General features: G+C 33.0%; 3 protein-coding genes across 3 annotated transcripts; 2 read left to right on the top strand and 1 right to left on the bottom strand.

Annotated features, from left to right (window-relative positions):
* The first annotated feature begins 8,626 nt into the window (after positions 1 to 8,626).
* Positions 8,627 to 10,143, top strand: LOC131623647 (uncharacterized). The gene is made up of 4 exons (XM_058894651.1): positions 8,627 to 8,847; positions 8,991 to 9,083; positions 9,195 to 9,567; positions 9,736 to 10,143. The coding sequence occupies exons 1-4, from the start codon at positions 8,713 to 8,715 to the stop codon at positions 9,894 to 9,896; spliced, it is 762 nt and encodes a 253-aa protein (XP_058750634.1). The 5' UTR covers positions 8,627 to 8,712; the 3' UTR covers positions 9,897 to 10,143.
* Positions 10,144 to 17,546: 7,403 nt separating this feature from the next.
* LOC131623738 (uncharacterized) lies at positions 17,547 to 18,292 on the top strand. The gene is made up of 2 exons (XM_058894762.1): positions 17,547 to 18,041; positions 18,281 to 18,292. Exons 1-2 carry the CDS (start codon positions 17,547 to 17,549, stop codon positions 18,290 to 18,292), a joined length of 507 nt encoding a protein of 168 aa, XP_058750745.1.
* A 1,294-nt stretch (positions 18,293 to 19,586) lies between these two features.
* LOC131623689 (COP9 signalosome complex subunit 2) lies at positions 19,587 to 26,420 on the bottom strand. The gene is made up of 12 exons (XM_058894704.1): positions 26,239 to 26,420; positions 25,152 to 25,244; positions 24,653 to 24,731; positions 23,737 to 23,977; positions 23,576 to 23,650; positions 23,306 to 23,440; positions 21,421 to 21,608; positions 21,004 to 21,072; positions 20,785 to 20,875; positions 20,529 to 20,663; positions 19,976 to 20,088; positions 19,587 to 19,874 (listed from the first exon to the last, which is right to left on the bottom strand). The coding sequence occupies exons 1-12, from the start codon at positions 26,246 to 26,248 to the stop codon at positions 19,784 to 19,786; spliced, it is 1,320 nt and encodes a 439-aa protein (XP_058750687.1). The 5' UTR covers positions 26,249 to 26,420; the 3' UTR covers positions 19,587 to 19,783.
* Between the last annotated feature and the right edge of the window lie 1,543 nt (positions 26,421 to 27,963).

Here is a 27,963-nt window from a genome sequence, read left to right as displayed (position 1 = left end):
GAGAATTCATCTGAATATTGATAAGGTGACTCAAAATATATGTCGTATATGCTGGTATGAGCCACCTCAATAAGGAGGTTAATTAGGTAGTAGTGGTCATTGAAGTTTTTAACACTATATAAGTAGACCTCAAACATCTTGGTACTCCATCTAAGAGATACGAGGTCTTGACTTTGAGTTGAATCAACAAAACTCCATTGGGCTTTAAAGAACTGGAAGAGTGTCAGAGACGACACACCTTTCTTATATTCACACCAGTACTATAAGACTTTGGCATAAGCCCAATTAACCAAGTGTAGTTGTGAAGAAGCACTCACTAGGTGGTTCAAGACACCTACCTTAAAGTCATTAACGAGGAGGCATATACCTATCAAAGAAAATAAGCATTCCTGGAGAAGTATGAAACACACATCATACTTGTTGTTGATCCTCTTATCCCCTTCGAGGGGAAGCATTCCCTAGTATGAGGAGGGACCCACTTCAGTGAATGCATGGTCTAGACTACCCTCACCAACAAAGGAAGAAACAATATACAACGTCTCTTAGTCCACTGACACAACAAAGTTATCTAATGTTTCCTTTCGAACTCTGAGTTGAGAGTTGCTCGTGTTAAAAGAGACTGTCAATACATAAAAAAATAATCGTAAATAAAAGCATATGGTAAATATAAAGACAAATTACGCACCCCTACCAAAGTTAAAGCAAGGGAATTTACCAAAGTACAAAACTAAAAAAACTAAAAACCTACAACTCCCCTTTCTAAAAACCCTAATAAAGCAATCAAGTATTGAAAGAGAAGAAAAATTTAGGTTCAACCGCTACCCCGGAAAAGATGAACTAAGTGACTCACACGTTGTATGCTCTTCCAAAAGAGGTGGAGCTAATCTACTATCTATCTATAACAATTCAATCCCATAAACTTTCTAATTTGTCCTTTCACAATAAATTATTTCCACTAAGAAAAGGATATTTAAGTAATTAAGTAATACTTACTTTTTTTCATTCTCACTAGTAAGAGACTCGTGCTGCCGCACGGGTTTTCGTCTATTTAATGTAGTAAATATTGAATGATATAAAAGTCAATGTTAAATGTCACTATGAGCAATTTTATTAATTATTATGTAAATTAATTAGACATGAAAAAAATATAAATTTTGATAGAATGTTAACTTCATAATATTATAAAAAATGTAAGTGTAAAATTTAAAATATAAATGAAAAATATGAAATTATTTACCTAATTGTAAATTGAACAATAATCATATAGATTTAAGTGTACTTGAAAATAATAATTTTGTATTTAATTAAAGGTAATAATTTGATAGTGACCCGTAACATAAAAAATTAATTGTGTGAATAACTATATAATATTATTCAATGAGATAAAATACAATTTTTATTTTATTAAAGGTAAAAAATAGATTAATTAATAATCCATAGAATACATAAAATAATTCAATTTGATATTGTGTTGATAGTGACCCGTGTTATAAATAAATTTTTAATTGTTAAAACTCAAAAAATTGAATTGAGAGGGACTAACATAAACCTAAAAAGTTCAACAATGCAAAACACATAAACTCACATTTTGGTTCTCAATAAAATTAATATTGAATCTATATAACCACTTGGAACATAGAAATAAATAGTTTTTCTTATCAAAATTTGTTAATAAATTGGCTTGCTTATGGCCAAGTTGCATATACAATCTTTTTATTATCAACGACCAAGTTGATTGAAATTAGTTTTACATATACATTAGCTACTCAATGATACCATATATATGGGTGGTCCCACTACACCGTACAAGGGCTACGACAGCGCTTATTTTGGGCTTTAAGAGCGCTTAAAAGCGCTGTGAAAGCCAGCGCTGGCGTAGGTAACAAAAGCGCTTCAGAAAGCGCTCTGGTAGACCCCCCCCTTTAAGAGCGCTTTTTCAAGAAAAGCGCTCTGATACCCCCCCTATGAGAGCGCTTTTTCTGGAAAAAGCGCTCTGATAGCCACCCCTATAAGAGCGCTTTTCCAAAAGCGCTTTCGTATGTTGCGTTTTTTTTTTTTATGCTTTTTATTATTTCTAAACCTGCACTTTTGGCAGCAATATTTCAGAACCTGTAATTTACTATTTTTTGGCAGTATTTTTTCATGAACCTATAATTTATCATTTCAAATCGATATATACCATTATAATCGATATCGATTATATACAAAAAAAGTATTATATTATATACCATTAATGTAAATCAAAATACATATATACATATTTCTAAACCAAAACAACTAAACCAATTCACATATTTCTAAACCAAAACAACTAAATGGGAAACAACTTCCGAGTTCTTATGCAATCAATGTACGCTTCCTGTATTATCTGGAGCTATGTTGTATTGATGCTTTAGTGGAGAACCAGTAGTCACCTGAGCTATGTTGTATTGTGTCACAGAATATGAATCAAATAACTGTACCCCGAACGATCCTGCCACAGAAGACTTCGGGGTACATTACTTGATTCATATTCTGTGGAACATAATCGGCAGGGGCACATTGTGTTCTATCCTTTACCAGTCCATCCACTGTTTGAAGCTCAACCTACAATAGAAAAACGTGATTATTTACACAACATTCACATTCTCAATATTTTCTCTATCAACCAAAAATTTCCTCATCTCCGAACAAAAGACAAAATAGTTAATAAAAATAGTGTTATACCAGAACTGAAACCAATTTATAAGAAATCAATTAACAACCACATGCACATAAAAATAGTTTTTGATAAAAGAACAAGTCAATTGAGCCAACAACCAAAAACCCTAAAAAAAATCAGCCGTAGAGCCGTAGAGCCAACAACCAAAAACCCTAAAAAAATTCTGTTCATCATCTTCGAAAAACCTCTCCAGAAACTGTAAATACATTGTTCATATTCATCCAACAACAATCACAATACACAGCCGCAAACACTAACCAAAACCCTAATTGTTCATCTTTCTCATACACGCAAACCATTCATCAGAAACAAAACCATTCACAAATCATCATCAAACATAACCAGACAAACATTCATCAAACCCAAACATTTGTTCATCACTTTCCTAATCAAACAAACCCTTCAGAAATTTGAGAGAGGAAGAGAGAATAAGAAATAAACTCAGAAAGGTCTCACCCGGTTTTGGTTTGTAGATTCAGAATCGAAACCGAACTCAGCAACAACACGAACCTCAACTCACCATAAACTCGTGTGTTTTGGATCTGAAAGGAAGAAGAACGACGGAGGTTGCTAGGGTTTCGGAGAGAGGACGGCGGAGCAACGAAGGAAGAAGAAAGATCTGAAACAAAACGCGTGTGTTTGTAAAATATATAATTTTTTAAATGGGCTACCAGAGCGCTTTTCAAAAGCGCTTTAATAACACCCCCTACCAGAGCGCTTTTATTCCAAAAGCGCTTTCGTAGCACCCACCCTATAAGAGCGCTTTTAAAAGCGCTTTCATAACCCCCCTACCAGAGCGCTTTTTAAAAGCGCTCTCATACCCCCCCCTACCAGAGCGCTTTTTAAAAGCGCTCTCATAACTCCCCCTACCAGAGCACTTTTTTTGCATCATTTTTCCTTGTTTATTAATTTTGTTTTTAGCGAGCCCTACGAGAGCGCTTTTGCTAAAAGCGCTTTAGTAGCTGCGCTGCTACAGCTTAAATTTGGCGTAGTGTCCATAGTAGATTAATTTACTTTGTAATAAAGACACTTAGATTTGAAGCTCTCTCATATCTAAATATGCACCATCACCACAACCATTAATCCATTTTCCTTCTTCAATTTACTTTACTCAGTGATTTTGTTTCTCACTTATCAAGTGAGAGGCGGCACCATAATTCTCTCCTAGATAGAGGCCACATATTAAAATCTTTGCTTTTTGCTAATATCATGTTTGAAATTTCAAATTTAGAAGTAAAAAAAAAGTTGAGATACAAGAAACCTGAAAAATTTAATGGTTTTTTATTATGGCTTTGACCATGCAATTCTACAAAAATAATTGTAGAATATTTTACTGAAACCAATAAGCTGATAATTCAAGTGTGCAGTAACAAAATCCAAATCCATTAATAAAAAACTTGAAATTCATAACATAAAATATAATGAAAATAATAAGAAATGCAGCATTTATGCTATGTATTATAAATTGACTGGTAAGATGGGAGATATTTACATTAAGCTAGTCTCAAATTATTCTTACTGGAAGCCAAAGATATTCTCTCCACTGTGAGTCATGTAAAGAAAGACAACCTCATTCTTATGTTCTTCATAAAGAGCAGACATCAAACGTTATAGCAATGTCACTTCTTCCAACTTTCTCCACAATCACCTACAAAACAAAAGCCATATTGCTGCTGCTCTTTCCTGGCAGTGGCAGAAAAACACCTCAATAAAAATACCAAGTGCTTTGGGCACTTTTCTCAGTAAGTGTATTGAATTGAATTTTCAACATGTTAATCACACAATTGAATTTTCGTAGATTCTCTGTCCAAATAATTCAAAATATACTAATCAACATATCAAAATAGAGTAGTAAATTAGTAATACAGTGGTTCAAATTTTCCAAAAGCTATGTGCGGTGAAAGGTTAAAAAATGGAAAAAAAGTTGGCTCTGCAGGGTATATAGTCTGCCTCAGCCCCTGCAAAGAACTCCTCGCTGCTCACATTATCATGTAGAAGTAGGAATCATGAATAAACTGAAAGTAAAATACAATGATGCCTAAGACTTGAGTATAAGAATCATGTGTAATGTGTGTGGCTTCCACCAGGAGCTCTATTTCAATGCAGTGCAAAATATCAGCTAACATTTCAATGTTTTAGAAAAGTGATCAACATCTATTAAAAGTTTGAAAATTCAAAAGTGAAAGCAATGCATTAGCCAACATACACACTAATACATCACAATAGACTTAAATTTTGGAGAAGGCTAACACGGACAACTCAATCATTGGAGGTAAATGGTTTAATCATTGTTTAAAGAATCTAGATTATATATTGAAATTGAAAACCAATACAGATTTAACACAAAACCTGCACCGTACCAATTCTCCAACAGCCACACCATCAACCATAACAAATACCTGCATTGAATCCAATAAAATTAAACAAAAACCAACTGTCAAATTAAAAAACACGGCAAATGAGCAAACAGATTTTGTGGAATAAACCTGTCAGGTTGGTACTTGGTACCATCTTATATATTGACAAATTATATTCTATGAAACATACCAGCCAAGGAGAAACAGCAGGCAACTCAGTGGCTGATTGGTTGCCTCCGCTTCCAAAGGCAATTCCTATTGAGCAATCTCATTGCAGGGGTAGCCTCTTGCTTCAAGATCTCAGTCTACAATCAATGCAGAAAAAAAACTCAGAAGTCATAACAGAAACAAAAAAAAGGTATTATGATATGATAGAACTGCTCTAAATAGAAGCCAATAAAAAGGGAAGTGGTATAGAACATCCAATGTTCTAAATTAATGGAAACAGGTTACCATGATAGAACTCTGCTTTTTGTGAATCATTATTGTTACATTACTATTTAAATGATCCTGCAAGGCATACAAACTACATAAAACTTAAACCAAGTGTACTTCAGTGGTAACTATACTACACATAAAAACAAAATGTACAAATAGTAGAGTCTCAAGAAGTGCATTTCCTAGATTAGTCTCTCGTAGTTTATTCTACGATCGAAACACAATTTGATTGTTACTCCAAAATAAAAAGAACAACATGAGAGTATTAACCGAAAAAACAACATCTTTGAAAATGTATTATATATACCTAACCTTCAGCCATAAAAAAATCATCTATCGATATTGTTGCAGACTTCCTGAAAATTTTAACATACAATAGGAATTTGTTAACTATAAGTGAGTTGTTAATCATATGAACAATACTATGCATGAAGAATTGAAAGCTCTGACAACAGAGCTAGCCATGTTTGCAACAAAATCCATATTGTCCAATGTTGATAAAACTACATCGAAAACCAACAAAATCAATAGAAACAACAAATGTCTCAGACAAACAAAATAATATAATGAAAAGAAATAGAAAGTATTAATTAGAAATACTGACTATATGAGATAGGAGAGTACCAAGCCTTCAAAACCCTAAGAGAACCCTTCTCCATCCCAAACCTGTAAACTTTGACAAGAAAAAAATTGAACTTCTGGTGAGAATACAAAGAGAGTGTATCAATGAAATCAAAACCACAACACACAACTCATTATTAGGGTCAATGACAAGATTCACCAAAACAAAATTATATTCGGTTCATTAGGAAGGTTGAGAGATGAATAGATCGAATATGTGATTGGTTTTTCATTCGGAATTGGTAATGATCCAGAGAATGGGCGGCGGCTAGGGTTGGGAGAGGGAAAGGAGACGAGAAGAGGCTGTAAGAGAGAAAGAAATTTGAACCGTGAAATTGAAATGAGAGAGAAAAAAAAGTAGTACAATGTGGGAAATAAGGACCAATAATAGTGCAACACTTGGTGCAACAACTCAGAAAAGTAGAAATGTAAATTGTAATGGCCAATGAGAAGAGAACAATTGGCATGGATGAATTTCTATTTTGTTAATTACCTGAATAACCTTTTGGCTTTGGAATTGTTTTATTGTGGAAGGGTAGAAAGGTCAGTTTGGGCAATTCTTTAGTAATGGGTAGATAGTTGATTTCTTATTACAACGTGACATGTGGCATTCACTTTTCAAACTTCACCAATTATATCACAATTAAATATTACAAAATCCTTATTTTTAAATATAAATTTTTATCCATCTCACAATTCTTTTTTTTAATAATTATTTAATACAATTAAATTTATATGATTATTGTTCATTTTACAATTAAGTAAATCATTTAAAAATTTGCATTTGTTATTAATACATTTTATATAGCATCAAATAATTTTTTTTATCCCACGGATCATTATTTTTATTTGATTTTAATCAATAATTTGTCTTGATTTGAAAGACAAAATTCTTATTTCAAAATATTTATTAAAAAAAATTGTATTTCTTCATCTCACGATTCATTTTTTGCATTTTTTTTTGACATGAGGGAGGTGTTAGGCCCTTTTTGCATGATAATTATTTTTTATCTTATAATTAAATAACTCATTTTAAATTTACATATGTACATAAAGAGATTTTATATTGTATCAAATAAACTTTTTATTTTACGGGATACTATTAGTACAATGCATATTACTTTAAACAATAACTACTTTGATTATTTAATACAATTAAGTTTATATAATTATTGTTCATTTTAGAATTAATAGCTAATTTTAAATTTTAATACATTTCTAAATACAATTTATATCTTAGCAAATAAATTTACATGTGCGGTCGCACGAGTATTTGACTAGTATGCCATAAGTAATGGCCGGAGGAAAGTGAATGCAAAAGAGGTTACAAACGTAAGAAAAAAGCTATTATATATTCACAAATGAAGAAAAATTGGACATGGTAACTCCAAACTTCCTTATATATCTCCATGGGAAAAAGAAACATAAAATTCACATCATTGGGAAGCGTGAACAGCACCACGAACAATTGAGATCTCATAATGAACTATTCGAGAAACACTCAAAGCCCTAGCACTATAGGAGGGATCATTACTGGTAGACGTAGAGGCACATATTAAAATATACATGTGAATCGTTGTTAATCATGAGGGAGACATTTAATGTACCTCTTTCCAAACACATCAATGTCCCATTAAGATTGTTTGATTTTATTATACGTACTAGAGGTCGGACTGATGAAGAACTTGACAAAGCTCTCATTATAAGGCGTAGGAACAATGGCTTGATGGAAACTGTTATGGGCCATCTGTAAGATCTACTAAGAAGGGTGAATAACAAATGTTAAAAAAGAAGCACACAAAACAGGTAGACTTCCATCCTTGTCGTGGACACACGATCACGCCGTCCATCACATCTCTCACCGTTGGATCTATCGAACTACACCCTGCACAAGGCGTCAAATCACGCAAGGATGATTTTAACCGCACACTATATAAAGACTAGATCACATCATTTCAGGCATACAATTCATTCCTACTCTAAAAACTATTTTTTCTCCTTAAGTGACTTGGTTGTTGAAGCGTAAAACTTGCAGGTCAACTCCATTTCCACCGCACCAAAAGTTCGATCCACTGCACCATAAGACTAATTTGTCGTATATGAACTTCATTGCATCACTTAATCACCTATCTAAATACTAAATATTAAAAAATAACTAAACTACTATTACTAAAATATAATAATATTTTTTATCAATAACTACATGTTTAAGGAATAAAATCTTGTTAATGTGCCCCACACCACACACTTTGTGTGAACAATTAATTTCACATTACAAATTGTGTTCACAGTTAATAAAAAGTCAAAAATCCCAAACATTCGCATAGATGCAATTTTCATAGGCAAACAAAATTTTATAACTAGGCAGAAACATCACTAACACCACTTTTAAGAAGTTGGAAAATTCAGTGTCAAGGTTCATTGCACGTGCGACACCAACCCACCAATTCAACAAAAGTAACTGGTTGTTACATTAGAAGCCTTCAATTTAATACACACCTAAAAGAGTTAGGTAGAAATAGAGGCTCTGGTTTGTTCTCATTTCTTTACAAAAAGTCCAATTTTCTGATGTTGAATTAAACAAAGAAACAAAAAATGGTAGGAGGAGGAGAAAATGAAAATGAAAAGAAGATGAAAATACTATGCCTCCATGGATTCAGAACCAGTGGCAGCTTTATCAAAAAACAAATCAGCAAATGGGATCCTTCCATTTTCTCTCAATTTCATATGGTAATAATACTACTAAGTAACTGCGTAGCATAATTTGTTATCTGTTTCTCTGTTATTTCTGTATAGTCTTTCTTATATTATATATATTAACGAATGCATTTTAGTAGAAAATAATTAACTATTAATGCTATTGGTGATCACAGGAATTCCCAGATGGAAAATTTCCTGCTGGAGGGAAATCTGACATAGAAAGCATTTTTCCTCCACCTTACTTCGAGTGGTTTCAATTCGATAAGGTGTAGAAATATTTTAAAAAGTGTAGCATATTGTCTGATTGTCTTCTATTTCTGTATAATTTTTATTAAGAAATCAAATTTAGCTGAACGTTAAATTTTAATATATTTCAGGATTTTACTGAGTATACTAATTTGGAAGAATGTATCACATATTTGACTGAATACATCATAGCCAATGGTCCCTTTGATGGTTTCCTTGGGTTCTCACAGGGAGCAACACTTTCAGCACTTTTAATAGGTTATCAAGCACAGGGAAAATTGTTAAAGGAGCATCCACCTATAAAGTTTTTTGTATCGATATCAGGATCTATGTTTAGAGATCCTAGCATATGTGATGTTGCGTATAAGGATTTAATCAAAGCTAAATCGGTTCATTTTATTGGTGAGAAAGATTGGTTGAAAATTCCTTCTGAGGAACTTGCTTCTGCTTTTGAGAAACCTGTTATAATAAGGCATCCTCAAGGTCACACTGTCCCAAGATTAGGTAATGCTCTCATAATGTCTAGTCTACTACCTACTTATGTTTAAACACTTATCTAGCAGTATATCTCTGAAAAAAGATGTGTCAGTGTTAATGTTGTGTTTCTGGTGTCCGTGTTTAATATTTAAATAGTCACTATATAATTGAGCTTTTCTTGCACTGCTCAAACAGATGAAGTTTCTACCGTTTTGTTGAAAAATTGGGTTGCGGAAATCGTAAGGGAAGAAAAAGTTGGTGTCTCAGTTTGTGAGGATGAAAGGAAGGAAGATGTTGATGGTACCGACGGGGTGGAAATAAACAATGGAAATGCGGATACTATAGAGGCGGTCTAAGCCGGAAAATTTAAGATTATTAAGGAAGGGATCTGAAATTGATTCAAATTATGTTTTTAGTAGTGATTCTTCATGTAGTTTGCTGAATTATTGAGTACTTGTAATAAAGTTAGATGAATTCACCTCAAATCATGAATATGTTTTTGCTTGAATTAATCGAATTGATTGTGGACATTTTCTTTGTATCTATCTCTGTAGTAATCTATAATAGGACGCATGAATAAATGATAATTATGATTGCGATTAATACTGATCTGCCTCTAACTAGAGGATGCATGTTAAATGCATCCAACTTGTTAGGTATACAAATGTTTTCTAAGACTAGCTGCCAAAGGATTTGGTCAGCATATTTGTTTGTTTTGCTTATCTTTAGAATTCACAAAAGATGTCTTGATGATGTCTAAGGAGGATGTTTGGCAGTCAAACACAAAGACTCAACGAGGTTGTGCACATTAAAAAAAAATCTAAGAACTGAACGGAACTAAAATTAAAATAATCGAACTGTTATGTTTGGTTATGGAACTAAATCATTATGCACAAATAATTCGAGAATTAAATCGTAACTGAAACCGAACTAAATCTGAAAATGAAAAATGTTTAAAATAAGTTAAATGTTTATAAAAAAATGAAAAATAGCTTAACGGTTTGGTTTTAAAAAAATTGTCTTCTAACAATTCGGTACGGTTTAAAATTTTGAAACGGTATACCAAACCAATAATTTTAATTTAGTTCAGTTCTTAGTTAATTAAAACGGCTTGGTTCAGTTCAAATAAATTTTTACTATGGTTTGATTCGACTCGATTTAGTTTTTTTTACGAACTCTACCATAAACAGCCCTAGTGCACATGATCAGCCCTAGTGCACATGATCAAATATGTGAGGCTGATACTTCAATTTTGGATTTTGGTGATAGTTATCAAAAGTTTAAGATATGACCTTTTTATACTTTTATGTATCATATCTTTCTCTGCTTCTCAAACAATATTTGTGTTACTAGAGTATGGATTTCTTATTCGCAACAAGTTTGTTGTGTGCAATCTTAAAATGGTAACTTGTGATTGTTGTTGTCTATTAGAACTTGGAATCAACCTATTGAGTATGGAGAGAGAGAGAGAGATGGAGAATTGGCGAGTAATAGAGAGGTTGTTCTTATAACTTAGAATCAACCTATTTTGTAATTGAGTATGGAGAGATAATTAGAGTGATTAAGGGTGAAAAATATAGAATTTTATTATTCACAAAGATATTTCAAGAGTATTTATATAAATACAAGATAAGGTACAATTGTACAACCGGTTAACATATTAAATCAACTTGTTGCACTTCACTATTGAGTCAGATTTTAACTAAAAATTCATAGGTGTAACCAGTTGACATACAATATCAATTAGTTGACATGAATTAAGTTTTTGTTTGACATTTATAAAGGGTGTAATCGGTTGACATGAAAGTGCAATCTTACATGCACGTGAATTAGCTTTTTCTCTAAACATACCACCTTAATTCGTGCGCATCAAATAGGGCTGAAAATGAGTCTAGTCGAGTTGAACCCGCCTCAACTTAGTTCGACTAGTTAAGAATTGGCCGAGTTCGAGTTCATGACGAACTTTTTTTCAGCTCAAACTCGACTCGTTAAGAATTGGCCGAGTTCAAGTTTATCTCGAACTTTTTTTCCAGGTCAAACTCGACTTGTTAAAAGTTCACGAACATCTCGATTCAACTCGCTTGTTAGGTGTGTGTGTGTAGAGCTGTCAATATGGCTACCCGGCCCTAAACGGGTCGGCCCTAGCGGGCCCTGGGCTTTTCAGGGATGGGCCAAAAAGGCCATGTATAACATGGGCTCGAGATTTACTACCCGAGTCCGGCCCTAGATGGGCTTCGGGCTACCCGGCCCTAAATGGATTTTTTATTTAAAAAAATAAAAATAAAAACTCCATAATATGTATTATAAATAAAATTAAAATTTAGTTATTTTAAACATAATACATTTTTAAGTACTATATTATCTCTTATAAATACTATAATGTGTTTATAAATATAATATATGTCTAAATTGTATAAAATAATACTTGAATATTTATTATAAGAGAAAAAGTAATATAATATGATGAAAAAATGTTGATTATATTAATGTATAATATCTAAAAGAGAAAGATTGAATAAAATAGAGATAAAATTTAGTGAAGTGAGAAAAATCAATATGCTATTTTGGAGTAAGATAATATAAATATTAATATAATTTTTTAAAATTTATAATTATGCGGGCCTGATGGGCTACCCACAACCCATATGGACTAGCCCTAATGGGTAGCGGACTTTTCAGGGCTGGGCTAAAAACGCCCTGAAAAATATGGACTCTAATTTTAAGGCCCAAGCCCTATGATTTTTCGGGCTTGGGCTAAACCTACTCTTAAAGACAATATAATCTATCTCATATATAACCGAGTTGACTCATGAACTTAACGAGTCGAACTATGTATAGTTCAAGTTCAACTCATTTAGTTAACGAACTTAGTTTTTAGCTCATACTCAACTCATTTGGTTCATGAACCTAGTTCAACGATTTAATTTTCGAATCGAATTTCAAACTATTTTCGAGTTAGTTTGGTTCATTGCCAGCCCTAGCACCAAGTGTTTCATGCTTATGTTCTTCTTCAATCTCTTGAACACTTCAATTGTGTTTTCTTGGTCAGTAAATCAGCCACTTGGTCCTCACTTCTATAATACCCCAATCTCAACATTTCTTTACTAACAAGTTCTCTCAAGTAACGAAATCTCATCTCAATACGCTTGCTCCTCTCATGTGCAATTGGATTCTTAAGAAGATTTATAGAAAAAACGTGTCATCAACCATGAGTGTTACAATGTCACCCTCTTTGTTGCCTAGCTCCTTCAACAAATTCATCAACCACACGGCTTGGCACGCACACAACGAAGCAAGAATGTATTGGACCTCACAAGAAGAGAGTGTCGATATTGGTTCCTTCTTCGAACACCATGAGATTGGTGTTTCATCGAACATAAAGATAAATCCAGTTGTAAACTTTATATCATCTTTATCTCTGCACCAATTGGAATCGGTAAAACCAAGGAAATTTCTTTTTCTGCTCCTGTCCATTGCAGGAAAAATAATTTCGCATCCAGCTGATCCTTTGATATATATCTTAGAATCCTCTAGACTATTACCAAGTGGGACACCTTCGGTTCTCCGTAAATCTACTCATAATACTGACACTAAATGAGTAATGTGAGTAAAAAAGAATAGAAGTCGTTCTTCTTGAATTTTTTTACTAAACTTCAAGTAACCATCCCATTTGAAGAAGCCATGGAACAAATTATGATTTATACAAATTTATGAAAGATTTGTTCATAAAAAGAAGAAAGCTCACAAATGATGATCATATTACTCTAAATGAGTAGTGTTGTTCTATCATTAAAAGAAAGATTCCTCCTACCCAAATAATTTTACAATCCCTTAAGTGGGAAGAGACTTATTTGATTTAGGGATAAGCATCAATTAGATGTCTCTATCAACGATGAAGAAAATAAATTATGGATAAATAAAAGATACAAAGATGACACTCACATTATTAAATATCACGAGTATATCTGAAGGGCATCTTAGAATATATGCTGGTAAAAGTGGATAAATTTATATTCCCATCTGATTTTTGTTAGAACAATTAGGGTTTCGAGAAGAAGAAGAAGAAGAAGAAGAAGAAGGAAAAGAGAGAGAAGCGAAGAGCTTATACTGAAAAGAGAATTTATTAAAGTGAATCTACTATTTTTCTTTACAACGTTACCTATATATAGGTAACCAAAATATACAGAATTACAGAATGCAGTATTCAACTTCATCGAATACTTGCTTACACACTTCGACACATATGTTGTATTCAACTTAGACAAATACAATTTACTCCTCCTTCGACTATGTTGTCTTATAACAACTATGTTGAATACTACTTACCTACTAAACAATGAATTACACCTCCTAATTCAGGTTTTCAAGGATTTTCACCCTAATGCTTCTCTTTAGCTCATCAAACCTGGTTTTCTTCAGAGGCTTGGTGAGTATATAAACTAGTTGCCAATATGTCGTGTAATGCTCAAGTTCTAGCTTTTCTTTATTTTCTTGATCCTTAGGGTGTGTTTGGTTCAAATGAGGAGGAGGGGAGGGGAGGGATTTCAATGGAGGGGAGGGGAGGTGAGGGGAGGGGAGTGTTTGGTTCAAACGAGGGGAGGGGAGGGGAAGGGAGGGATTTTAATTAAAAATATGTTTGGTTCAGAAGGGGAGGGGAGGGATTTTATTAATAATTTACATTTTTATTCTTATTATCTTATATAAGTGATACAATATGATATTCAAATGTGAAAAATCTATACATATTTTTTTGTTAGTAAAATTTCTGATATTGAGTGACTAAAAAGTTATAATTTACTACATAACGTTAAAAAATTGAGTTCACTCAATTCGAATAAAATGTTCAAAAACAAATTAAACTATATGTTGATAACAACTTTGAAATCGTAATGAATTATTTAACACATAAAATACATAAAGTAATTTATTATTAAATATAAATGGTTTAAATTTTTTAATAAAATAAATTAATTAATTAAAAAGAAAATTTTAAAATTTGATATAAAAGAATGATAGAATACATAACAAAATTAGAAAAAAAAAACATAAATAAACATAAAAGAGTTATAAAAAACAAAAAAGTGAAATGATTATGATTTATATTAAGGACAAAAATTTCAAAATAATTTGAAGGTGGAGAATAATTATAATAAGTTGATAAAAACAATTGAGAAAAATCACACAGAAGAGAGCAATAATACAAAAGAAAATGAATAATTTTAAAATATTAAAATTAAACTGAGGATATTATAGTAATTATAATAATTTTTTAAATATTAAAGTTGAGATTCCCTCCCCTCCAAATTCCTCCGATTTGGAGGAACGCAAAAAGTGTGTTTTGGAGGGGTTTTGCTCCCCTCCCCTCTCCTCCCCTCATAAAATTTGAACCAAACACATTTAATTAAAAATATTACCTCCCCTCCCCTCCCCTCCCTCCATCTACCCCGAACCAAACATACCCTTAAGGAAATTATACCTCATCTCTGTGTTTACTTCGACCATGACACACAAGATGATTGGCCAGGTCGGTAGTTGACTTGTTATCGAGAAACAAATTCGTTTTCTTAGGTTCCATGATATTGAGCTCTTCTAGCAGCATCTCTATATATACTGCTTGACATGCTGCATATGATACAGCCACATACTCAGCTTCACATGATGACAAAGCCACAATGGTTTGCTTTCTTGAGCTCCAAGAGATTGAAGCACCTCCAATCATGAATATGTACCCTGTAGTACTCTTCTTTTCGTCTTGATCTCCACTGAAATCGGAATCAGTGTAGCCATGTACCTCTGCATCTGTGCTGGTATTCTCCTGCCTCGACATCAGTACCCTATGATCGACAGTACCTTTTATGTATCTCAGCATCCTCTTGATTGTAGTTAGATGACATTCTTGTGGCTTCCCCATAAATATGCTCAACAACCTGACACTTAGAAAAATATATGGCCTTGTGTTTTTGAACTCCATCCTTAAGAAATATGACAAGTTCTCTAGGTCTGACAATTCAAACTCCTACATCAGCTTTGACTCGACTTTTTGTATCTTTGCTTCATATGCACCTATGATCAACAAATCATCCCCATACAAGCATAAAATGATTCGATTGACATTGTATGTATCATTTACATATACTCCATGTTCAGAGACACACTTTGTGAAACCTGCTTTGATTAGGAAACTATTTATTCTCTTGTTCCAAGCCCTTAGGGCTTGCTTCAAACCATATTGATCCTTCCTTAATTTGAAGCCATTAGACCTCTTGTTTTAATGGTCCATTCAAAAATGGTGACTTTACATCTAATTGGTGCATCTTCCATCCTTTGTATGCTGATTTCAACACAACAATCATGATGGTTTCCAGCCTTGCAACATGTGCATAAACTTCAATGAAGTCGATACCAGGTTTTTTCCAAAAACCTCTTGCTACTAGTCTTGCCTTATACTTGACAATTTCATCGCTTGGCCTCAGTTTCAACCCAAACACCCACTTCACATTAATTGGCTTCTGGCTAGATCTTTCAAAAAGCTCCCAAGTCTTGTTCTTTTTCATGGCTGCCAACCATATCGAATCATTCATAGCTTGATTCAAATTAATTGGTTATGATTCATCCATCATCATCACTCCTTCTATGAGATCACCATATGCATCAATTTCTTGATTAAGAAATCTCTCATATCCATCCAACCTTGTCGGTTTAGTTCTCGTTTTAGTCGATCTTTTGACATTTTGCTCAAGTCATTCTTCATTTCGATTGGTTGTGACTTTAGTTTGTTGATCTTCTTCAAGCACAATTATGATTATATCTTGCTCATATCGAATCAAATCTTGAGTCCAATTTCACCCTATGCTTTCATCCACCAGAACATCTCTACTGATCACTAGCTTATCATCATTTGGTGAATACAATTTGTATGCATCAGTCGAATGATAACCTATTAGCATCATGGTCTGACTTTGATCATCTAGCTTCTTCCTCAATTGCTCAGGTACACTATTGAAACACATTGATCTAAATACTCTAAAACGAATGGGTATTATTCATTATTTTCGAAGTTGTACCATTTAAATAAAATAAAAAAACTCAATGCATGCAATCGGAAGCAATTGAAAAACTCATTAAAGATACAACTTTGAATGAAATAACACCTCTACCATTAAAAAGAGTGATAGCAAATTCAATTATAGAGGAAGAACAAGATTTAGACATTGAAGAGGAAGAGTGTCTAAAACATCTAGAAAAAGTACAATTTGAGAAAATCAAAACAAAAATTAAAGAATTAACCGCGAAGACAATCCACCGATATTGTGACAATTTAACAAATACAAAAACCAAAAACAGAGAAAGAAAGATAAAAAAATCATTCTATAAAGACACCTCGTGACACATCTGGTAACACATTTTATGTTTATCGGATTGACACTTCAGAAAATAATTATTGCAATTTTAAAACTAAAACAAACAAAGAAAATCACAAAATAGCAATATATTATCGATTATTGTAAACTTCACATTCAATTAAATTATGATATCACTTTGTAATATTAGTTTCTAAACAAAAAATCCACAAAATCTACATAATAAAATGTGATATGAGTGTGAAAAGGAAAATCGACACATAATACCTAAATCCATTTTGATTTGAAAAAAGAAACCAAACATTTTAAAAGACAAAAATCAACGTTGAATATCACAAATCAACATTGGGTGCTAGCTAGTGTTACATTCACACGGCATTAGAAGTTGAGTTCTGAAAATTATAGTTTCTATATTTCATAATCTACTCTTTAATTAAACTTTTATAGCCTTATTATACTCTTATATAATTCTATATATAATCTTTAGTTCAGTACATATCTATACATCATTCAATTGAATTACTAATACATATTAGTATAAATATTGACCATTATATTCAACTCTGTATCATTCAATTTTTCCACGTTGACCCAAACCCAATGTTCTATATATCATCATAATTCATCACAACTAAGAAGAAAACAATGGAGGGTGTTGTGGTTCAGAATGGAGCACAAGTGTTACCAGGATCATGGGCACATAACCAATTCGCAAGATACGAAAACAATCAAGGAAATTGGATGGAACAAATGAGAGGTTCACTTATGATAGTAGCAACAGTTATTGCATCCTTAACTTTCCAAATTGCAATCAATCCACCCGGTGGTGTTTGGCAAGAGAATTCGAGTATTCAACAAGGTTGTGCTCCAGGCCAAACATGCAAAGCTGGTACTTCAGTTTTAGCTTTTGGTGATAGTGACCAAAAGACTAGATATGAGCTTTTTTTACTTTTGTGTACTATATCTTTCTCGGCTTCTCAAGCGATAATTGTGTTGCTCATATGTGGATTTCCTCTTCGGAATAAGTTTGTTATGTGGTTTCTTATACTTATTACGTGTCTCTCAGTGTTTTGTACGGCGGGTGCTTATGTGATTGCGATTTGGATGATACTAAATCCGCTTGATGGAATATTTTATAAGGTTACAGTTTATTATGGGATTTTTTGGATAGGGTTGATTCTTTTGTTGTTTGTGATACTTTTGTGCCGTTTGGTGTTTTGGATACTCAAGAAGTTCTTTCGCTTTATCTGTTGTTGCTGCTGAAGGATTGCAAGGCGTTATGCTAATTAGATGTATAATTTTCCTTATGGAATCTACAAAGCAAGGGGGGTCTATCATGAACATTGGTGATATACATTTATTTTATTTATTTTACTCAGGTAAATTTATAGTTACATTTCATATCAAGAGTTGTGTTTTATAGTTGAAAGTTTTACACAATAACAGATGTTATTGAATTGTAATATTATGATATAGTGTTCTTTTATGTAAGTTCATCTTGATCAAAGCACAATAATTAAGAAAAGTGTTTTTTAGATTAAATATGTCAACAAAATACACTCTCTTTTCAAATTTGAGAAATGATTTGATCGTTTATTAGTTCTCTTCATTTAACTATGAGTACAGGTACTTATGTAAAATGATGTAAATGTAGCCTTTTTAATCTTATACACTTGCAACCTTTTGGAACATCCATTTTAAGTGTTCAAATAAATATATTCTTTAGAAATGTAAAAAGTTGTATTTAGCTTAATTCATATTCCCAGTGCCCAACAACGTAATTTTTACAATTTTGTATAAGGTATTACCTTTTATTCTTTCCTATAGTTATATTAATAGTTATAATAATGTATTTCTACACAATGTTAAAAAATACATTGTCAATATTCAAGTGTTCAAAAATCCTACTCATTCAAGATAGCAAGAAGGGAATAGATCTCCACTTTTTCTCCCGCATGTGTTCTCAAGTTTTCAGTTTTTAGCAAAATTTAATATTTATCGCTTTGGTAAATGTTATGGAATAAGTTTTTAGTGCGTGAATGGCTTATCAAAATTTAATTTTAGTCAGTTATACACAAGCACTAGAAACAGATTAAAGTAGGGTTAATAGAGGTAAAGCTTTTGAGAAAATAATAGCTAAATATTATGAAATAATTTAGAGCGAGTAAGTTGGCTCATCAAAATAGAAAGACACAATATACAAATAAAAAACTGAATTTAAAGATAAGAATGGAAGAGGTGATTTGACCAATACCAAGGGCGTGTCTTGGTCCCAAGGACAGGAGGATCAACATTGTAAAGTATATTAGGCAGAAGAGAAGGATTGTCATCTAAAAATTAGAACCAAAAATTATCTTTTGGGGTCCCTAAAAACACAATGAAACTAATATCACGGTTGGAAAATGACTTTGCAGGCTCAACAATTAGAGAAACTGAAGAATATGCCACAGCACAAAAAACAATTCAACCATGAATAAGCCAAACCATGGTGTAACAGGAATAGGAGGAGCCAACTAACTTGCTCCAACCATGAATAATTTCCCATATATTTACTAGGAACTCACAGAGACATGAGAAAATAGTATGCAGACCCCTAAATTTGAAATTCAAATTGATCCACCAAAGCTGGTAATTATGAATCTCTATTAATAGGAAAGAATAAGAGAAAGAAGGAAAGAACGGTAATTATATTCAGTCATCAATTTCAAATGATTATATTTTCATGAAGTAAAACAAGAATCACAAGTTGGGTTTTCACTTTTCACTTTGTTCCACCGGAGTAATACACCCCTAACTCCATACAGCCTAGGTTATAATAATTCACATGACAAAACTGCAAGCCAGGGCAACAAAACAGATAATCCTTACACCCGCACTATGACTTATCCAACTCTGTTGTTGATAGTTTGATAAAGAGATTTAAGTTGTGTATTCCATTTGTCCACAGCTGTATACTTCTTCATTCCTTTCGACCTGAAAATTGTTTTTTTAATGTTAATAAAATACCAGGTTTTAAATACACAATAATTTAGGGACCAAGTCCAGTTGAGAGGAATTAAAACACATAAACTTACTTATCAGAGCGTTCCAAGAGCCGGTTCACTTGATCAATGTGGCCCTGAATTCTGTTATCCAAAATAAGCGACACCAGTAGCTGCTCAACATCATGCTCAGGTACATTAAGTTCCTGCAAATTAATTGTTTTATTGCACAAAGTATTAGATTAATCAAAATTCATGTGCCTCGCAAATTCAACTCAAAAAACAAATATTACTACTAATGAAAGGAAAAGACAAAAGCAATTCAACCTAACCATCATTACAAGGTAATTAGGAAAAAGGAAAAAAAAAAAACATAGGCAGTAATGAGCAGCAGGCTCTTAACCAACAAAAAAAAATGTTTGGCTTATTTTATTCACAATGAGCAGCAGGCCCTTAACCAACAGACCATCAATCCTTAAACTAGCAGTCAAATCATACGTGGATAATTTTCATAGAAAAAAGGTGTATTTGACTATTATTCTCTATTTCTTCATTCCATTAATTTGTTTAATGGGCTGAGGCAAAAAGAATAGCTCGCAATTGAAGTTGAAAGGCATTATGCGGTAGTACTATGAGTGCTATCTACCTTAGATATAAATGGGATCCTGATTCTTGTATATGGTTTGATGAGTTTCAGCAGGACCTGTGTTCTGATATTCTTTAGCAAATCCTCAATGTAATTTCTGATAAATGGATCATCCATGATGGTTCGTCTGTTACTCTGGAAAGAAAAATATTCAATATCCAATTCCAACAAATATTGGGTAGAAAAAAAAGATAAATATGTTGAGGTCAAACTGGAGAAAACATACTATCATGCTAAACTCAATAAAAGTAAGTACCTTCAGGATTTTCTCAAATTCCAATATTTCATTTCGTTGATAGGCTGCTATCAGATTTGTCATTGCCAATATTTCAGGGTCATTCTTGTATCTGCAATAAATAATATGTTGGGTAAAACCAAGAAAAAGAGGGAGAACCATCGTAAACTAAGAGGGACTTAATCAAGGAATGAGATAACCGAAAAGTGGGGTACAGATGAACAAAATCAAAGGGCTTACGGCTTAGCTTCCTGCCCATCAAATGGATTTACTTCGGACTCCATCAACATGTTAGCAAGAACGAGGTACCTAACACACAGCAGCAAATTAACAATTATGGTTGAAGATGTAAAAGACAAAGAATGCTTGAATGATTTATTTTGACGTAGTCGAGCATCGCTGTAATCGAAGGCAAGCAATATGAAGTTAAAAGATAATTATAGCTATCTTCATGAAAATTATGATAATCCACATATTATGCAGTTAAAAGATGAAAATATCATCTATCTTTATGAAAATTATCACTAAAAATGACAATTCACACTTAATCATATTTTTGGGAATAACAATGTAAAATGCAGAGGCCTCCCATTATAAAGATTATTTAAAAATTGAAATGTGTAGTAACAAAAGCTAAAAGAAAATTGGGTTGCTTACTTCAAGCATTGGATACGCCTCTGATTCCCAGCTTCATCATAATTCTTAAAAGCTTCAAAGAAGTCTGTAGCTGCTTCAGCCCACTGGCGCTCTGCCATATGCATTTTACCCCCACATTCATGGATTATCCCCATTATCCTTGGATGGGGAATTGCTGACTTAATAGTAAGTGCTTTCTGGTAAAGTTGCTGCATTTGACATAGAAATAATAAGGTTTTCGGTATAAAGGGAGGGAGGGGAAACGAAACAGTAAAATTTTATTTATATTTGGAGTGTGATGATGTCTTACAAAAGAAAAAGCATCAACCCCTTTGATATAATTACTACTACCTCCATCCCTGCATTAATTATTTCATTACCAACATGCCCCTATTTATTTTACATCATTTTTTGCAATCAAACATAAAATACTATCAGTGAAAACATAAATTAACTCTCTCAAAGGACAAACTTGTAAAAACAATATCGATTACCAACAAATTTAATACCACTTTCAACTTTCTTAAATCTCGAGACTTTGCCAAAGGGGTCTTATATTTAGGGATAGAGGTAGTAGATTTCCATCCTAAGTAAGGAAACAAGTCATGAAATATAATAAAATAATAAAAATGGAAACATTCTGATGAAACCATCTATGATACTCTAAAATGTTTTAAAATACAATTATGATATTATGAAACATTTTTCGTGAAATCTCGAGATTTTGCCAAAGGGGTCTTATATTTATGAATGGAGGTAGTAGATTCCCGTCCTAATTAAGGAAACAAGTCATGAAATATAATAAAATAATAAAAATGGAAACATTCTGATGAAACCATCTATGATACTCTAAAATGTTTTAAAATACAATTATGATATTATGAAACATTTTTCGTGAAATCTCGAGATTTTGCCAAAGGGGTCTTATATTTATGAATGGAGGTAGTAGATTCCCGTCCTAATTAAGGAAACAAGTCATGAAATACAATAAAACTAAAAAAATGGAAACATTCTGATGAAACCATCTCAGATACTCTAAAATGTTTAAGATACAATTATGATATTATGAAACATTTTCATGAAATTATAACAATTTCCCCTAAGCTTAAAGTTTATTAAGGTTTAAGCTTGTTATGAGTAAACCTACGAAAATAATATAAACATGACTCAGATGATCACTAACCCCTATACCACTATATACACATTAACATTTCCACTCTAACTAATGCAATGACATAAATCATAAAATATGGAAATATTCCCAAAAAATCATCAAGAATGATTTAATATACTTATACAGGAATGACATTATTATGAACTATTTTTAATATTCCAATATTCCAACAAATATCACAGATATTGACAAATTCGGGTGAACAAAGTTCCCTAAGCATTGGACAAATCAATCAATCAATAAAAATTTCAAAAGGTCATAAGTCAGATACATGCACTTATAATTTATACCACATGAGAGTCTGAGCTTGGTTTGATGTGTTTTTGGATCTAATGAAATTAGCATGCATTATAGCATTCCTCTCCTTTTGAGAGTGGAACTAAAAGAAAATACATTAGTGGGGGAATATTTATATCTTCGTCTATCTAAAATTTCTACACTATTTTCTATCAACCAATAGAAAAAGTGGATATACAAAAATGTGCCAATCATAACCTCAAATACATGTAAAGTACTTATTTGTCAATGAGCTTTAAGAAAACTCCATTTTTCTAGATAGAAACGGTACTTAGGGAATGAAACTAACTCTTAAGAGATGCAATGAGAAATCGTGCTTATCCATAAACAATATGAAACACCGTGTAAATGGTAAAAGGTCACTAAGAAACTGGAAAGGCGCGTCATTACTCATGCAAGTGACATGAAAAATTACTTTTTATGGTAAATGCCAACCTTGAGTTTTTTGTTGTTCTTGGTCTCTGTGTACATTTGAATTTCAATTGCATAAACCTCCAAAAGTTGGGTTCCTTTCTTATGGTCATCTGTACCATCCTCTCTTTGACATGATTTGTGAAGTTCCTTAAGGATCTGACAGTACAAGAAATCATTATCTATTTAATACTAGTAGATACCAATAGATACAAAGAGCCATTTAACTTAAGTTTGAAAGTAAGATATACCATTTCCACCCACCCACCCAGAAAGAAAAAAAAAACAAGTTACCTTGCTCATCCGTCCATATTCCCCAATGTCAAAGAAGATCTTACAAAGCTTCAAATTTGTCTTAAACCACAATCTCTGCAAAATGAGTGGACAAAAATAAACATAGAACCACAATAATAGGAGAACCTGTGAGTAGAAAGATAATGTCAAAATGGATTAACCTCATTCTTTGCTTCTTCAAGAGCTCTAAGAGTTGTTTGGTAGAACTCCTGCAGAAGGCCAAAATTCTGGCTAGCCGAACCAGATACATAGTCCATAATGCTGTTTATGCATTTTTCACTATAGTTACGGGTCACTGCTGATTTGATATATGTCAACATCTCCCTGTAGGCTTCCATCATCTCTTTATACCTTCCAAGTCTGTAATAAAGCTTGACCGTTTGCTTCAGAGCTTTAAATCCCCTAGTCACAAGTATAATAAATGTGGCATGATATAAATTGATTTATTATCATTGTGCAAAGATTTTAAGACAGTGTCACACTGTGCAGTTTATGAATAAGAATATGAACAAACAAGAAACAACAACAACAACCAAGCTTTATCCGACTAAGTGGGATCGGCTACATAGATCAAATTACGGCATAATTTTCTATTCTATCAAAGACCGTGTTTCAATTCAACTTGATTAATCTTGAGATCTTTCTTTATAGTTTCTCTAATAGTTTTTCTAGGTCTTCCTCTACCTCTAATTGTTTGACTCCTCTCTATCCGGTCTACTCTTCTTACAACACAATCTACAGATTTTCTCTCTACATGCCCAAACCACCAAAGTCTATTTTCCACCATATTTTCTTCTATAGGTGCTACCATAACACTTACTCGAATATTTTATTTCAAACCTTATCTCGTCTAGTCTAATCTTGTTTTCCTGAATTTAAAAGAAAGAGAAACATTCTTGTTTTGAAAAAAAATAATAAATAAATAAACACAATCAATAATAGATCATGGCATCAATAATGGCATAGAAGAAGAGTACAGCAAAAATACAAAATTACATTCACATTTAAGCTCACAAACTTCTACGTCCATATCTATTTTATAACGAAGTACTGGAGAAAAGAGTTATTAGTTATTACCATTCTGCTTTGTCTTGTTCCATGCCCACTACCTCGGCAAAACCAGAAAGTGCACCTTCTGGATCAGTTTCAACCAAACCTGTAAACAAGCAGAAGACATTTAAGAGATCAATTAAAAAATAAACCAAGCAGCCTTGAACCACAAATTAAGAAAAATCAACTCTCAAAACATTGTAAAACAAATTTAATATAAGAAAATATGGAAAATGATACATTTTAATTTAGTTTGACAAGGAAGAAACATAGCCCCACAAAATCTAAATCAACTAAATAATGAATCAAATTTGTAGATTTCAGCCATGATGTTTATCAAAAAAAACTGCACTCAAGTAATTGTTAAATAAATAAAAAATACAATGACCGAAATTTGAATGGAACTATTTAGTAAGCAAGCTACACAATCTAATTCGTAGAACTAAACTATGAAATCCCATAAATAAACCAAACTCAATTCACAAATGTAAAACACAGTGAAAGTAATAATAGCTCTTAAAAATACCTTTTGAATTGTAATATTGATTCTCGATATCAACATCTTGTTCCTCTTGTTCCTCGTCAGAGTACTCAAATCCATAGTCCTCCATATCAGCATCTATAGAATAATAGGTAATGTAACCACTTTGATTTTTGATGCCTTTAAATATGAATATTTCAGAGAAGCATAACTAGCCAACTTATTAAAGAATACCCTTCTAACTACCTATGGAAGTATCCTTTCTTTAATAATAGGAGGATTTCAGATCATTGGATTTAGGGCATAATGTTTATGCATACCAAATTGCCAATACCACCTCACAAAAATGAAGTAAAAATAATAACTAAAAGGAGACGTGTATATGAATACATGTAAAGTTTTCACTCAGCTGGCAACAACCATACTCTTAACTGGTATCTGAACTTGGAACCAGTTATGCAAAGATTAGCAATGGCTACAAAGCACGGCATAAAAAATGACTCATCTATGCTTGATATAAACAATGAAGCACAAACACCGGAAACACGACACCAACATGTTGACACCAATGATAATTTGGAAAAATAATAAATTAAACATAATCACAAGTGTCAGTGTCGGTTTCAGGATTCACCTTTTTCAGAGGTGTCGGTGCTACAAGGAATATAAACAATAAACAGTAGCATTATCTCCTCATAAAATCCACAAGAACATTGAACTGAACAAATATATATAAGAAAAAAACCTTATATCACACAAATCTTCACTCCTTTTTGGAGTTGATATTCCCGTAAACTTGCCTCAACACAAGTAAACAAACTTGGGCAACACATTGACATCAAGTATTACCGACTCACTTAAACAATCTAGGGTTACAGAGTTTGCGTTCAATTGCGCCACTACTGAATAAAATCTTGAAACCTAAAGTATTAAGTTCAATAGTTTTCAACTTTTCATCGAATAAATCACGCACATGATCAAAACGCTATTCCAAATCCAAGTTTCTTCAATCGAGAAAAAAAACGCAGAAATACATAAAATAGAAAAGGAAAACTACGATTGAGCTTGGGAACTAAAACGAACAGGAAGAAAACACTACTACGAGGAAACGAGAGAAGAAAAGAGCGTGTACCGGAGGCCATGGTGTATGAAATTGATTGAGTTTGAGGATCCGAGTTAGGGTTTTGTAGTTGGAAGTGGTGAGTCGGCAACACCGAGTTAGAATCTGAGGTGCGAGTGGGGGAAATATAAAACCCGGTGAGGCAATGAAGAGAATGGCAAAGGAAAAAGCGAGAGTTATGAAGGATGGTGTAGTAAGTAATATGTAGAGTGTGCTTTGTTTTCTTAGCCCAGATCCAATTTCGAACCTATATTCAAGTGAATTTGGGCTTTGTATCTTACCAATTATTATTAGTTTATTTTTAGCAATTTCTCATTGCACTCTTGCTTTTTCTCTTCGGTCTTGTGAGAAATTTCTAAAATATCTCCAAATGCATCAAATCTCCATTTTAACTACAGGTTTATTTGAAGATGTATCTTTGAAGGATTTTGTAGGGTGTGTTCGGAGATGTATCTCTTAATACATCTTTTTTCTTAATTCAAAAAATTAATTCGGAGAAGAATCTTCGAACTCAGTGAGCATATTTTAAGCCTGCGCTAGACCTCCTTCTTCATTTTTTTTAAAAATCAAAAGTTTCTCTATACTTCACTCTATCCATTTCCAGTTCTCACTCAAGGTCAAGTTTTGAAGCAGCATTTACTTTATCTTGTTATTCCCAACTCCCTCTAACTATTGCAATCAACATTAAAGCACTTTAATCCCTCATCAACATAATTTTTTTATTAAGTTTCTAATTTAGCTTATTTTGATTTTTTATTAATGTATTAGCTCAAATTTGTTAGTTTTAATGCATTAGATAGCATTAGCATTTCAAATAGTTTATGTATAGACTCTGTTTATATGATTTTGATGAGTTTGGATGGCTAGGGCAGTTGCATAAGCACTTCTGCCATTGAAATTGAATGAAACTTTTTTTCGGAGATGCATCTCCAAAGTGTTCTGCTTCGGGTTTTCAGAGATTCATCTTCGAACTCTTTCCTTCCGCATATACTAATCTCGTTTGTTAATTTTTTTCAGGTCTATGGATGAAAACAATGAAAGGTTGAGACTCGGGCGACCCACCCTAACCGCGTATGCTTGTCGCGACCCCCTTCTGCCTCACGATACAGAGGCATTGGGTTCTAGGAGTCGACTATCATGGAGGTCGGGATCCTAGAGTCGTGTGCACCATAATGAGTTTGTGAACCATGCAAAATAAGTGGTTCCAAAATGCACTCCAGAACTCTGAGCTATATCATCTAGAGGATAAGTGGCTCCAAAATACACCATCATCAGCCACGGCATACAGGTTGTATTTGTTGAGAGATGGCATAGAGAAACATCATCTTTTTCACTTGCCCATCGGCGAGATGACTATTACATTAGATGATATAGCTTGCCTCTTACACCTTCCCAACAGAGGAAGGTTGCTTGATCATTCAAAGATCAGTAGGGCTGATGTAGTTGATATGATGGTGGCTTATTTGGGAACTTGCCCTAAGGAAGTAGTTAAGCACAATAGAAGCACCAGGATGCACATGCCAAGTTTTCTTTGTTAACTGAGTTGTATCACAACAACTTATAGATAGTCGAAAACCCATATGCCAGAGATTTGTGGGTTGCCTACCACATGGAGTGTGCCCTGAGGTGTTACTTCATGTCTTTTGTTGGCACGTCCATGCTTGTGGACAAAAGTGCAACCTGTATGGATGTGACTTACCTCAAATATTTCATCCACTTGGAGTCCGTTCATGAGAG

The sequence above is a fragment of the Vicia villosa genome, unplaced genomic scaffold (genome assembly GCF_029867415.1).
Source record: "Vicia villosa cultivar HV-30 ecotype Madison, WI unplaced genomic scaffold, Vvil1.0 ctg.000077F_1_1, whole genome shotgun sequence".
Lineage (NCBI taxonomy): Eukaryota > Viridiplantae > Streptophyta > Magnoliopsida > Fabales > Fabaceae > Vicia > Vicia villosa.
Note: the sequence above shows the minus strand (reverse complement) of the source record. Positions and strands in the feature narration are given on the sequence as shown.